Genomic DNA, 14,620 nt, shown 5'->3' on the forward strand with positions numbered 1-14,620 from the left:
GCTTCCGGTCTGGCCGGGCCCGGGCCTGGACTTCCTGCGGCGGGGGCGGCCCGAACCGGAGCCTGTGGTCCCGGGGCGCTGCAGTTCCGTAGGCGCTTCGCTCCGGAAAGGGCCTCCGTGAACTCGTCACCTTGACAGCTGGGTCGCGGCCGCGGCCTGCAGCCTTTAAACACGCCCTCCCCGTACTTGTGCGCCGTCGGCTAGGAAAGCGAACCCCGAAGGCCCTGGCGCCCCGCGAGCCCTCCCGGGATGGCCGCGGGCACTGCTTCTGCTGGCCGCGCCGCGTCCCGGGCGCCGCCCCGTCGAGCCGCTGCAGGCCGTCTTCTGAGCTGTTAGGACAGCTGGTGTCGGAGCTGCAGAGCCCTTCGGGGGCAGCCGGAGGGGCGTTTCCCGTGGTTGCGCCTAGCTGTAAATAGCAGAGCTGTATTAAAGCAGTTTTCGTCCCCACACCCTATGATGACAGCCTCTTATGCAGCACAGCCCCAAATCAGGCGTGTTCCGGGGAGTCAGACCCAGGTGAACCTTCTCATCAAATACCAGACACTGGCGGTAATCTGCTCAGCTGCATGACTTCATTAAATTGGGCAAGTGTTCTACTTTAAATATTTGTGGACACAACCTTGGATATTAGCATTCCTAGATTTAAATTCGGACCTATCTTTCCTGATATCGTATGCACCGCCAATAAGAAGATCTATACATTTTTGCTGAACAGCTTTTGTGGCTTTCAAGATGATTTTTCTTTCAGGCCACATTTTTTATAAATCGCTGGCTGCTAATTACACGAAAGTAATGCCAAACAGCATATTCATGAATCCTCAGTTTTGTGAGGAGTAATGAACCTTCACGTCAGAGTGTTTAAGCAAGTAGTCACTCACCAAATATAGCTGGTCTTATGTATTTATTGTCATCCAAACTGATATAAAACTGGCCAAAGCATTCCCCCTCCCTGAGCCTAAAAGCAAGTGTGTCACCCTGGAGATAAGCATTGGGGTAGTGTGTGGGCCTTAAAGTGCCTTAGTCATTGCTTAAGAGGATTGACACGTGAGTACCTTTACTTTTCGACTTTTGTGTTCAGTACATGTATACTTGAATGAATTATCTAAATTAGAAAGGTATCTAAAACTGACAGGCACATCCACTTAGCTAATGTGTAGTTTTATTTTTAGAAGTCTCACTTTTAGAAACCTAATTTTAGAAATAAATAACGACAACAAAAACACCACTCTTCAAAAAGAGAACTGTGGAACAGAACTGAATTTTTTAAAGAAGGAAATTATCTATTGCTCAAATTGGGTAATTGTCTAACTTTTCACTTTCTTTAATTTAGGTAAGGGAATCTGTTATCTTTGCTCTATTGTACACATGGTGACTGGTTAACAATATATTGTATTCTTGAAAAAGTTTAAGTGCGTGGAAAATGTTTTCATCACAACATGTTAATTATGTGTGGTAACTCATTTATTAATTAGCTGGATTTAGTCATTCCACATGTATGTGTACTTCAAAACATCATGCAGACTAAATACATACAATTTTATCTGTCAGTGTAAAAAAGCTACACTTTTAAAAAGTCTACTTTTCTAAAATAGAGGAAATATGTAGGCATATGTAGGCGTTCATGAATAGTTTATCAGGGTAACAAAATTTAAATTCTTAAAGGTGAACACATGGACTCATTGTCTAAATGGACTATGATATTCATAGTATTTAATTAAGAACAATATGAGTGTTAATTTTAAATAATTATCACATCATAAATAGTACCGTGTATGATGCATAAAGAACACTATTATTTGAAAGATAATACTTTCCTAAGCTTATGCAAGACTATAATCATAATTCTCTGAAACTGTTATCCCTTAGACAGAGCTCTCTCCCTCTGTTTCTTATCAGCCACTTCAAAGTGCACTACAGTGTTTTGTTTTGTTTTTTTGGTTGGAGTCACCTTGTCAATGTTCCATGCTCAAACACCGAAATTTGAGGGAGGCTTTTATTTGGTTTTATTTGTTTGCTTGTCAGGAGAGGTTAACTTGTAGAGTTAGTCTACATTTATTGCATTTTGCTATTTTTTTGTTGGGGGTGGCTAACTTCTTACCTAGTGCTAAGGTTTGAAACAAGATGTACAAAATTCTCAAACAGCTAATTCTTGATCTATGTGCAGGTAAATGCTCTAAAGATATAAAACTCTGTTTTTCATGAGTTTGCAACAAAGTAGTATTCGACTTAAATACTAGAAAGAATAACTTTAAATAGAAAAACTAACAACATTTTTTGAGGCTTTAAGAACACTTTTATTATCCTCTTGCTTTTCTCTGTAAGTTTACACTATAAGCATGTATTCACCAAGGCTGGAGAGATGGCTCAGCAGTTAAGAGTGGTTGCTGCTCTTCCAGAGGATCCGGACTCAATTCCCAGGAGCTCCATGGTGACTTAAAACTGTCTGTAACTCCAGTTCTGGGGACCAGACGCCATTTTACAGCCTCCTAGGCCACCTGACATACACATGGTTTGCAGACATACATGCAGGAATGTAGTAGAACATTATTTTAAGGTGTGTTATTTTTGCTTATGTTACATTTGTTCAACTGTGCAGCTGTGTTACTGTGCCTGTCTAAAACACCTGAATGGCCAGTGGTGAGGCAGAAAGGATAGGCCGGGCTAGCAAGCAGATAGAATATATAGAAGAAGGAATCTGGGAGATTGAGAGTTAGGAGCCAGGGAAGGAGGAGGACTCCAGGGGCCAGCCACCCAACTACACAGCAAGCCAGGGAGTAAGAGTAAAATGCAGAAGTAAGAGAACAAGAACGAGTAAAAGATAGGTGGGATAAGTTAAGGAAAGCTGGCAAGAAACAAGCCAAGCTAAGGCCAGGTACTTTAAGTAATAAGCCTCTGTGTGTGAATTTATTGGGAGCTGGGTGGTGGGTCCCCCAAAAAAAGAGTAAAAAACAAACAATAACTCAGGCAAAATATGAAAATAACATAAAATAATAATGAAAATTCTTACAAAGCATGTATTCATGAATAACATGTTATTTGGTTTTCTTTGCTTTTGCACATGATTTAAAAAAAATGAAAGCTTCCTTTCTACATTAGAGTAGCATTCCATTGAATGAGTATACAAATTATTCATCCTGCTACAAATGGGCTATGTTGTTTCTTATCTTTTGCTGATGTGGTCATCCTTCTGACGTGCCTCAAGTGGGATATTGGATCATGATTATTCAGCTTTGGTGAGACCAAGCTGCATCGGCATTAGCATATGTCATCACTAGTGGTTATGCCATATTCTTGCCAATATTCCAGCTTGGGCTTTGCATCGCATTTTATTTTCCTGATGAGGTTAAGCTTCTTTACATGTGACTATTGGCCACTTGGAATTCCTTATGTGTGAACTGTTTGGTCATGTCTTCTGTCCATTTTTCTTTGCTTATTTGGCATTTACTTACTGTCCATAGGGATTCTTCATATATTCACATCTTACTTTGAGGGGTACATTTGTTGCAAATTTAATGTATTTCTTTCGCCCTTTTCAACCCATTTCCCTTTCCTCTACTTGTTTCTTGCTTTCTTATGATTTGGTTCCTTTGTGCTCTTTCCATGAAATCTGATAAGGCTGCATGTCCAGCTCTGAAGGCAAATGCTCCCACTAGCAATCTTGTATTTGACCAAATCAAGCAAAACCAGATGGACATGAGACATATTATTCCAGCTTCCTGTCAGCCATAAACAACTCAGAAAAAATTATTGTGATGGTCTCCTTTACTTTTTTATTACTTCTAAGATAAGGTCTCACTGTAGAGCCCTTGCTGGTCTGAAACTCACTATGTAGACCAGGCTAGCCTTGAACTCACAGAAAACTGCCTGCCTGTGCCTTATGAATGCTGGGATTAAAGATGTGTGCCACCAAGCTGGCCCCTTGCTTTTTTGGTTAAAATTGTTTTTGCTATTTTATTGTGGGATAATTTAAAAAACACAGCATATAGCTCAGTTTTTCCAGTAACAGTTAAGTACCAAGTTTAGCCCTACCCTCACTCCCAGGTGAGGTAGAACTTGAGGCAGGGGCTAGTGAGCGAATGCTTTATCACTGAGCTGCATCCCAGCCCAACTAGGTCATTTAGAGTAGGGGTTGACTGCAGATTCCAGAGTAGTTTCCTAAACTTAATCTGTGTAAAGTGTGTACATTGAGGGAAAGCTCTTGCTTCTCCTGTCACTGCACACACGTCTGCCTCCACACATGTAGGTTTGGGAGCCCAGGCGTGGGATGCTATCCCGTGTCCTACCTTCCGCCTCAGTTAGTGCCTGCTTTGTTTTAGTAGCCAGTAAATCTCCTTTTGTAAAGCTCACTCCTAATAAACTCGGTGGAGATTTTATTCCTAAGTTTTCTGTTTTTATACACTTGCTTTTAAAATGAGTCATATTTTTCCCTTTTAATGTTGTAAGGTTTATGGGTCAGAGTCATTTAATCTAGGTCCAACTTCTTTAAACAAGTTGGATATGTGGATACGTATATGTAAAATGTTAACCTCAGGCTGAAATGGATCCAATATGGTAGCTTCCTGTTTGGTCAAGTAAAGGTGTGTTAACACCTTATGAATGTGGCAGTATCAGTGTAGTTTAGAAAGTAGACTGAGGGCCATCTCCCTATAATTGAAGTATTTGAAGTCGATATGTGATTCATAGTATGTATAGTATTCAAATGTAGACAACTGTATGTTTTTATTACTAAGTATTTCACAGTACACCTAGTGTGCTTAACAGCAGTTGAGTTTCTACTGACAGTGTGGGACATCATTTTTATTCACTTCATTTCCTTTTTCATATATGTTATGAATTTTGCACAGGTGGGGAATCCCCAGCTGGCCAGGCCAGGGTATCCACCACACATGAGGGAAATCATGCTGGGCAGCTGTAGCAGGGGTGATGGCGTATGGAAAGTCATTCACACCCAGGCACTGCATCCACGTGGGGAGTTTATTATAATAGAGAGATGAAGAGAAGGATAGGAAAGAGGGAGACAAGAAAGAAAGAGAAGGGAAAGAAAGCAGAGGTGTGTACACCTCATGGGAATGGAGAGAGAGAGGGAGAGAGGGAGGAAGGGGAGGAGTTTTTCCTTAAAACGCAGGGCAGCCCTAAGGGACAGGATTTCAAGGGGTAGGTCAAAATATTAACAATATATAATTCTTTATTTTGCATAAGGCAGAATTATAAGCCTCACACTCTGATAAGAAATTCATACAACTACAAAATTGTTAAGGTGTAATTGAAAGAGGCTAAAGCAGTGGCTTAGAGATTTAAGAGCACTGGCTGTTCTTCTAGAGGACCCAGGTTCAATTTTTAGCACCCACATGTCAGCATACAGTCCTCTGTATCTCCAGTTTCTGGGGGATCTGATGATGTCTTCTGGTCTCCTCAGGTACCAGCCAAGCATGAACATGTGGTACACAGACATACATGCAGGCAGAATACCCATACACATAAAATAAGTTTTTAAAAGAGGGAACCAAAGAGAGAGAGAGAAAAAGAGAGAGAATCTTAGTAAAACCTAGGATTGCTACAAACCTTTAGAATTATTTCCTTTTGATTTGGAAGGCTATGTCTGACATAAACACCTATTGAGATCTTTTAAGATGACCAAAGAATTAACTGGGTGTTGAACGCGCGCGCACACACACACACGCACACCCACACGCACACACACACACACATACACACACACACACGCAGTACATGCACAAAGCCCTGGGTTTGATCCCCAGGCCTGCATAGACCTGTGTTATTAGCACTAGGGAGAGGGAGGCAGGAAGACTGGGAATGCAAGGCAGCCCGAGCTACACGAGACCTGTCTCAGAAACATGCGTGTCTTGTAAACATCTGCTGAGTGTCGCACAGTGTTATAGAGTGGGTAGTCTTGAGAACTGATCAGACATGTAGCCATGAGACTGTCTTTAGGAGTAATGTTGAGTGATTTTCTTAGTCCTGATTTCTTTCTTCACCTTTTAATTTCTACATTTGGCCCAAAGAGTGAATACAAGACAAAACTTCAAAGTATAGGCAAAAGAGGGTTGTGATGGTTATATTGTGGATATAAGCTTTTACTTGGTTGATAACCATAACCAATATTTGGATTTTTTGGAGAGTTGAGGTGTAAATAATTGGTCAGTTTACACAAAGGGAGCGGGATAGTCTGAGCTTTTGCTAACAAGTTTTAGAACAGAACAGTTTCCTGGGAAGCCCCAGTTTTTTTCATGTATAATTTAGTGATTTTACCTCATTGGCTGCCTTTATTTTTTCCTGACTATTACCTACCTGCAATTTGAGGCAGATGATAGAGTAGAGAAGAATGATTAATTTTGTTTGATTAGCAGTCACTGGGTGCTATGCTGGTCTTGCCTCTTCGCATCTTCCCCTTGTCCTCTGAATGGGACATGTTTTAGGGATTGGTTTAGACTGTTACTTTTCTCTCCCACATCAGAACACTCTGGCCAAGTCACCTAGCTCTGGTGCCTACCTTAACAGCTTTCTGTGCTGTGTCTTCCTGCCTGTTGTGTTACCATCCGTCTTCCAGAGCCTGGAGCACTGTTAAAGGGGACTGTAAAACCTCCTTGCTTCACGTCAGTCAGTGACTCCCAGTGCCCCTGGACCAGCTCCCTCCTCTGTGCTGTACAGCTGACTTCACCGGCCAGCAAGTGTTACCCAGTCTTGCTTGTGATTTTTCCAGGGTTTGTTGTAGTTGTTGTTGTTCCTCAAATCAGCTAAGCCTTTTCTTTCCCTCAGACTTTCACTCTTTCTTCAGTATGGAATTCTCTTCCACCAATGCTTCACATATCTGACTCATGGGGTTTCAGTTTGATTATCCAGTTATTCTACAGCCTGTTCTTTGCAAAATTTCTTTACCCTGTCACCAAGTTTGATGTTAATCTTGCCATGTAGAACACAGTCCTTGAGAGGGCAGAAAGCTTCCACGTCCTAATTCCTGAAATGCCAGTCACATAGTCATTGATCAGAAAGCATTCAAAAAAGGATCATCTCTAACAAGGAGAAAACTCGAAGGAGAATCTGAAGATAACTTCATTTGTAACTCTGGTGGCATTTAAAGATGACCACTAAAGTCATTCCTTAAGAAGCTTCTCTGTCAGTGTTGTAAACAGCTGTGATTAGATGTTACCATGACACTTTAACCTCTGTCATCTGTCATAAGTCCTTAATTTTGTCACACAATAAAGGAATTGAAGTAGCTCTGCTCCAAGAAACAGTTCAGGTACCCACAGGACCCCATACCTTAACATCTTCTGTTTGCTTTGTGAAGTCACAGAAGGTTCCTGAAACCTAGAAGCGTCGTGATGGTTCTCACATAGAATCAATCAAATATGACTATAGTCTTCATGTATACACAAGCCACTGAATCACTTTACAATAAAAAGACAATGCCTGTTCTAAGAAAAAAAAAAAAACATAACCTTCAGTCCTCTTGTATAAGTTCCCCTTGATTAAAGGGAAAAATAAAAATCATCTTCATGTCTGTCAAAATGGAAAAACTCTATTCACACCTCTCACTTGCACTGGTGGGGTAAACAAAAGTTGACTCTGTGTTCCATGAACTTCAAGTGAGCCACCTCAGCAGGGCACCCAAGAATCCCGGGACGCCAACAGACAGAAAGTGCAGAGAACAACTGGCTGCTCTTCAGTATTGCATTTGATAGGGAATGAAAGGACAGTGACGCCATAGGCTCTATGCCCTGCTCTGAAATTTCCATCCTAAGAACTGAAAATAACCCTGTCTTCCCTGACAGTGGGGAGTTTTTCTTGGTTTGGCAGTGTTGGGTTAGATCAAACTTTGATCTAGTATTTACAAATGTTCTGTTGTTGTGGAATATTAGTTGAAGATGTGTTGCATTTGTTATGCTGTGGAACATTTGTTTAATGATGCAAAGATGTGTTGTATTCTTTTGTGTTGCACTTGACTCTGTGGAGCTGTGTTACTTTGCCTGTCTAAAATCCTGGATTGGTCTAATAAAGAACTGAATGGTAGTAGCTAGGCAGGAGAAAGGATAGGTGGAGCTGGCAGGGAGAGAATAAATAGGAGGAGAAATCTGGGAAGAGAAGATCAAGGAGCAAGAGAAGAAGGGGAGGAGGACTCCAGGGGCCAGCCACCTAGCTACACAGCAAGCCATGGAGTAAGAAGTAAAGAAATGTATATAGAATAAAGAAGGATAAAAGCCTAGAGGCAAAAGGCTAATTTAAGAAAAGCTGGCTAGAAATAAGCCAAGCCAAGGCTGGGCATTCATAAGTAACAAGACTCAGTGTAATTATTTAGGAGCTGGGTGGCAAAGACCAAAAGAGTACAAAGAGCAAAGAATTAAAAAAAAAATCCTATACAGCTATAGAAAAAAGCATTCATTAGTTTCAAAAACTACTTCAGTGTTTTTCTCCTTCCTTCCTCTCCCTCCCTCCCTCTCCTCACATCCCTTCCTCTCCTCTTTTCTTCCTTCTCTCCTTACTAAATAGCATGGACCCTGAACTCTCTGAACAAGACGACGAGAAGAAGTACACTTCTGTCTGTGTTGGCAGAGAAGATGACATTAGAAAGTTGGAAAGAATGACAGCTGTTGTCCATGACAGAGAAGTGGTCATTTTCTACCACAAAGGGAAATATCATGCTATGGACATTCGTTGCTACCGTAAGATTTCTTTTCATTTTTACAATCTGTACTTCTTCATCACAAAACTATCAAAATTCAATTTAGTGATTAGATATAATATCAATTCCTTTTCAGATTCTGGAGGACCCTTACACTTGGGAGAAATTGAGGTATGTAAAATTAAATTTACTTTAAGCAAATTCAGATATTTCCTATATTTTTTTTATTTTATTCTTTATTCAAAGATTAATAATTTATATTTAATTCCACTTTAGTACTTTGAAGATGGTTGCCACTATCCTTACCTATTCATACCCTATAATACAAAGAAAACCATTTTCCAGATAAATCATAAAGAGTATGAATGTCTTTTGAACTAGCAAATATTCTGGGATATCTACCCTGTGAATATACTTGAACAAATGTAAATACAGGAAAATTTAAGACCACCTCATTAAATACATTATAACAGTCATGCTGTGGAACATTATGCACCCAGTAAAATAAATTATGCAGTCCTATTCATGCTGGTATTGAGGGATATTAACAATGTGCTTTTGAGTATTAAGAGCAAATAGAGTAGTTCCAATGAGATTGAAATTCTAACAGAGTCACTTTTTATTGCTATATTGTATGCTTTGAATTTTATGAGTATATATTTTCAATATAATAAAAGTGTTTCTAAATGTTTGAGAGAAAACACATTTAAAAATCTTACCTGAAGAATTTGGGGGAATTGCCTTTGCTTTCTTGTGCTCCAAAACAAGTTGTCTAATTTCTGTCTCTGTTTGTTTATTTTGTTTGTCTAACTGCTGCAAAATACAAGCCTGAGCTTAACTCTTTGCACACGTGTTATTTGCCTGCTAACCATATCTGTTCCTGTTCCGTATGTTAAAGGGCATGTGTTTAAGTTATGAAAATGTGACTGTTTGCTAATACCTGTATGGGAATCCAAGTTAGCATTTCTGTTTCTGGTGTACAGGCTGAAAGCACACGTTGATGAGAATGCTATAGCATTGTCTCTCGTGTTTCATCCCATAAAGAACGTGCTGCTCAACGTGTAAGCCACAGCCCAGCAGCACTCTTGGCATAGTGGAGATATGCAGAACCCCACTGCCTGATGCTTACTGAGTTTAAACAAACAGCTGTGTGTAAAGCAGATCCAGTGAAGCCCATGCTACTAAGGCTTGGCAACACTTTGTTGGGACATTTTAGAAGTTTGGGATCACAAATTTCTTGTCCATTAGCATTTGCATTCATACTTTAGTAACTCCCAGGCCTTACAGTTCTTCTAGAAGCTAGTGAAAACTCCTATGGAAACTCTGGAAGCCCCGCCCTTTTTCTGTCAAGGAAGTGACATTAATGATCATAACCTCTGGCTGAGAGGCAGTGAGGTCTTCTGCCAGCCAGTCCTCTTCTGCTGGCACTCCAGCTCGCTAAGTTCTAGCCCGCTGCAAAAAGGACTCCATTGTCCTCAGTGTGCTTTGTGCTGACTAACTTGTAAATAGGAGGAGGAAGCACTGCTCTCTTTGTTCATTTGTGATGTTTATTTTATTTGTGTGTGGGAACAATCCCTGTGAACAAAGAGAATAACTATGTGGAGGTGGCCCTCCTCTCCCATCATGTGGGTTCCCAGGATTGAACTCACATCATCAGGCTTAGTGGCAAGTGCCGTCACCTGCTAAGCTATCTCACTGGCAGGCTCCTCACTGTTTATGACACAGAGTCCCATCGGATAGTCCAGGCTGGCATTGAGCTCAGGATCCTCTCATCTCAGCTTCTGAGTTCATGCAACTCCACCTGGTGTACTTGAACCCAGTTCTCCTGCAGTAGATTCTTAACTAAATCTGAGATCTACCATAAACAGCTGAAATGTCAAGACTATTAAATCTGTTGTTTTTCCCCTCCAGGATTTCAATGGACATTCATGTATAGTTTGTCCCTGGCATAAATACAAAATCACTTTGGCAACAGGAGAAGGATTGTACCAGTCTATAAACCCTAAAGACCCATCAGCAAGACCCAAGTGGTGTTCCAAGGGAGTAAAGCAAAGGATTCACACCGTGACAGTGGATAATGGCAATATTTATGTGACGCTTTCTAAGGAACCTTTTAAATGTGACTCTGATTTTTATGCCACTGGAGAGTTCAAAGTAATTCAGAGTTCTTCCTGATAAAAAATATATGGCAGCAAAAAATGTGTGTATGTTTGAAAATATTTTACAGTAATTTTGTTTCAGTAGCAAAGGTGAACTTTTTCCAACATAGGTACTATATATAGCTTTAAAAATCAGAGGTTTTGTCAGGGGCTAGAGAGATGGCTAAGAGCTCTTGCTATTCTTCCAGAGGACCTGAGTTTGGCTCCTCACACTCACTGTGCTAAAGCATTGTCTAGTGTTTCAGCCATACAGAACGTGTGAGCCACAGCCCAGCAGCACTCTTGGCATAGTGGAGACTATGTTTTAGTAAACATTTGTAAGCAATGTGACTTCAGCTCCAGGGAATCTGATGCCCTCTTCTGGCCTCTGTGGACACCAGCACACAGGTCATATACACATAAATCAAAATAGAAGCAAATATTTTTTAAACTCCTAGATTTGGGATGTTTAAAAGCACATTTGCTTTAGTATGACTTCTGGGCCACTCAAAGTTGACAGAATACATTCCATCCCACTCTGGATTGATTGGAAGCTGTACATTAGAGGCTCGAGGTGATCAGTTTAGGAAGGACTCACACAGTTGACAACAGATAAAAACAGAAAACATAATAGGAAAAGTTTAAGTGGGAAGAGATTCCTTTTAAATACAGCAGATTCTATTTGGGAAAGTTTTCATACATTCAAAGTTAACAGCAGAATGGTCCTCCATCACTTACTTTAGTTCCCAGAGATCCTCTATTCTTACGTTGCTTTGTCCACAGATCATGTACTTTCTGTGTTTAATTATGGTTTTTACAGTTTTAAAGGTTAAATATAAGCACACTGAGGTCCTCAAATCTTAGTTGTGTACTTTTGCTTACAAATGTTTACCAGATGTTTATATGTTAAAATGGCCTCCGGTGAGGCCATTGTGTATGCTGAACTCAGAAACTTAAAGCTAGGTGTACTGATACACACCTCTAATTCCAGCATTCTGAGGCAGAGGCAGGAGGATCTCTGTGAGTTTGAGGCCAGCCTGGTCTATACAATGAGCTCCAGGCAAACAGCGCTACATAGTGAGACCCTATCAAGAAAGGGAGAGGGAGGGTGCTAGATATCAAAACCAAATAAAACCTGGCTTGACTAGTCTCTTACCAGGGCCATTCCTGAAGTAAAAAAGCCACACACAGTGATGCCCTAGCAGGACAGAGGCAGTCTCCTAATCAATGCACCAAAGTACTTTGTTTACATGCCACCTTCAAATAAAAGTTTAAAAGAATTTTAGAGAGTGTGTGTGTGTGTGTGTGTGTGTGTGTGTGTGTGTGTGTGTATGTGTGTACAGTTTCCCATAAATGTTTTGTTCCTCACAGTTTACAAGCAGGTTGATGTTCACTTGGTTTACACTGGTTTTACTATATCAGTTATGTGTGGTCAGTGCTGTTCTGACTGCCTGGGACCCATGTCATGCTTGTTATTCAGGATTTAGAACAACACCCTGGGTGTCTGTCATGCAGAACTTGGCAGTCAGTAAAATGCAGGTGTAAGTGGGGCCAGAAAGGATGTGTAGGTAATGAACCCATGGTGAAGACTGTTAAAAATAAAGCTAAGTCTCAAAGCATAGTAATTTTCATGATGTGGGGTGAACTAAGTGTCTAGACCTAGTATTTAGCATTCCGCTGTCCCTGGACTCTTCTCCTTGTTGTGAAAATGAGTGAGGGAGCTGCAGAAATGGCTCTGTGGTTGACAGCATTTGCTGCTCTTCAGAGGGGACTGCAGTTTGGTTCCCAGCTCCCACATCAGTGACACGCAAGTGCTTGGACCTTTGTTGTATATTAGTGCATTGCCTTTTCTTTTGGGACGTGGGTTACATGACCAAAGAGATTTGTTACTCATTTCTAAGAATACTACCAAGCCAGGCTTGGACTTTCTCAACAATGTTTACACCAACAGTTACTCACTGGGTTTAGAAAAAGTGCCATCTCTGAGGGGAGTTCATACCAGCCTATTATTTCTTGAATACCCACAAAATCTTATCATGTGTTAGAATATAAAGTGCTTGAAAGAAACTAAAATTGTTCCTTTAGGCAAAAATGAATTCAGGTCCTTCATAACTTCACAAGTGACTTATAAAATCAGTAGGGAAACTCAGCTATACTGCCTGCAAATAGGAATAAATATACTTTTTACTATCTCTGAAAGTGTGGCATTTTAAAAAAACATTTATTTGACTTATTTATTTTATGTGCATTAGTGCAAAGATGTCAGATCCCCTGGAACTGGAATTACAGACAGTTGTGAGCTGTCATGTGGGTATCGGGAATTGAACCGAGGTCCTCTGGAAGAGGAGCCAGTGCTCTTAACTGCTGAACCACCTCTCCAGCCCCAGCATTTTTTTAAATAAAGTTTTTGTCTGCCTGTATGTATGTGCATCACACTTCATCTGGTTCCTGCAGAAGTGAGAAAAGGGCATTAGATCCCCAGGGACTGCAGTTACAGACAGTTGTGAGCTGCTGTGTGGTGCTGAGAACCAAATCTGGGCTCTCCACAAAAACAGCAAGTGCTCTTAACTGCTGAGCCATCTTTCCAGCCTCAAAATGTATAGCTTTTAGTTATGAAATTTTCCTTTCCAGATAAGCATTCTAAGCAATTCTCCATTAAAATTATAAATGGATTATGAACACATCCATATTATAAACAGTGTAAAATCTGACACAACAAAATATGAATTCTCTTATTAAAAATATTGTTTAGTCAAGTCAGGGAAGATGACTCAGTGGCGTGTTCTGTTCTTCCAGAGGACCTGTGTTTGGTTCCCAGCATCCTTGTCTGGTGGCTTCTGGAGTCTTGACACTCTCTTCTGGCCCAGGTAGATATCTGTACATATTCATATGAAAGTAAAAATTTAAAAATACTGGGTAGTCATACATACATTGTACATCAAGATTCATTTTATTCTCTATGTTATACAAATACAAGAGAATGATGTCATAGTTTTCCCAGCTCTACCCCCTTTTAGAAGAGCATTCAGCATATGTAAACTGGTCTTCTGGTTTTGTCTGATGAAATGTACCCATGGACAGGTGACTATTGATCTCTCTGAAGTGGTATTTGTGTCTGAATTTCTCATTCATTCAGTTCGGCTGATTGGTCAAACACAGAATGTAAAACCTGGATCTTGTTGCTCTGCTTGTTGGCAGGAGGCTTGCGGTGAGCTGAAAGGTTGTCTGGCTTCTCCGGCAATGACCTGTAAGGTTTTGCTTTGATTTCACCTTCAGAAAACATCGGCTCTGGAAGCACAGGCTCAGAAAAGGCTTTCCTAAAATTGTCACTCTCTCTATTTTGCCTTATGGATTCTTCTTCTTGAAAAATGTTCTTTATCTTCACCAGCACAGCATTAACACAGACTGCCTGTATCAATAAAAAAAAATGTTGAAAAGTAATGTTTCTTTTTAAGGTAATAACAACCATAGACAAAAAAGTAACATGTCTAACATAGTCAATAATCTACATATTTTAATTTAAAACACCCTCCCTTTGAAGAAACCCTGACACATGGCAAGCAATAGATTAGAAATGTGTTTAAATAAAACATGCATAAAAATAACCTCAGAAGTGAGAAATGCAACAAGTTTATTCATTCAACTTATTCTGCATTACTAATGACAACGAGTCAATTAGTGAAGGACAAGAGCAAATTCCATGAAGCTAAAGGGAACTAGTTTGTCTTACAGAAGAACTGCCTGAAGATGATATGATGGATAGTAAATACTCTGTTTTCTCCCCCTTTAGATTTCAAAGCACTGTAATTTTCTAATAGAACCTTTATTACAGTAACATTAA

General features: G+C 40.3%; 2 protein-coding genes across 5 annotated transcripts in view; one reads left to right on the forward strand and one right to left on the reverse strand.

The window, feature by feature from the left end:
• On the forward strand, nucleotides 1–14,189 carry Rfesd (Rieske Fe-S domain containing). Of its 4 annotated transcripts, none has more exons than XM_037211094.1 (6): nucleotides 1–584; nucleotides 8,509–8,681; nucleotides 8,778–8,812; nucleotides 10,553–10,795; nucleotides 13,576–13,646; nucleotides 13,978–14,189. In XM_037211094.1, the coding sequence occupies exons 2-6, from the start codon at nucleotides 8,510–8,512 to the stop codon at nucleotides 13,994–13,996; spliced, it is 540 nt and encodes a 179-aa protein (XP_037066989.1). In that variant the 5' UTR covers nucleotides 1–584; nucleotide 8,509; the 3' UTR covers nucleotides 13,997–14,189. The 4 variants fall into 4 exon arrangements, with proteins under 4 accessions (XP_037066989.1, XP_028749825.1, XP_028749826.1 ...); XM_028893992.2 differs by having other exon boundaries at nucleotides 1–516; XM_037211095.1 differs by lacking the exon at nucleotides 1–584 and adding an exon at nucleotides 591–1,044.
• Spata9 (spermatogenesis associated 9) overlaps nucleotides 13,707–14,620 on the reverse strand; it is a 27,480-nt gene continuing 26,566 nt past the window's right edge. The window contains exon 5 of the mRNA XM_028893994.2: nucleotides 13,707–14,188. Within this exon, the coding sequence (XP_028749827.1) occupies nucleotides 13,904–14,188 (285 nt within the window). The 3' untranslated portion in view covers nucleotides 13,707–13,903. The remainder of the gene's footprint in view (nucleotides 14,189–14,620) is intronic.

This window comes from Peromyscus leucopus, chromosome 15 (assembly GCF_004664715.2).
Source record: "Peromyscus leucopus breed LL Stock chromosome 15, UCI_PerLeu_2.1, whole genome shotgun sequence".
Lineage (NCBI taxonomy): Eukaryota > Metazoa > Chordata > Mammalia > Rodentia > Cricetidae > Peromyscus > Peromyscus leucopus.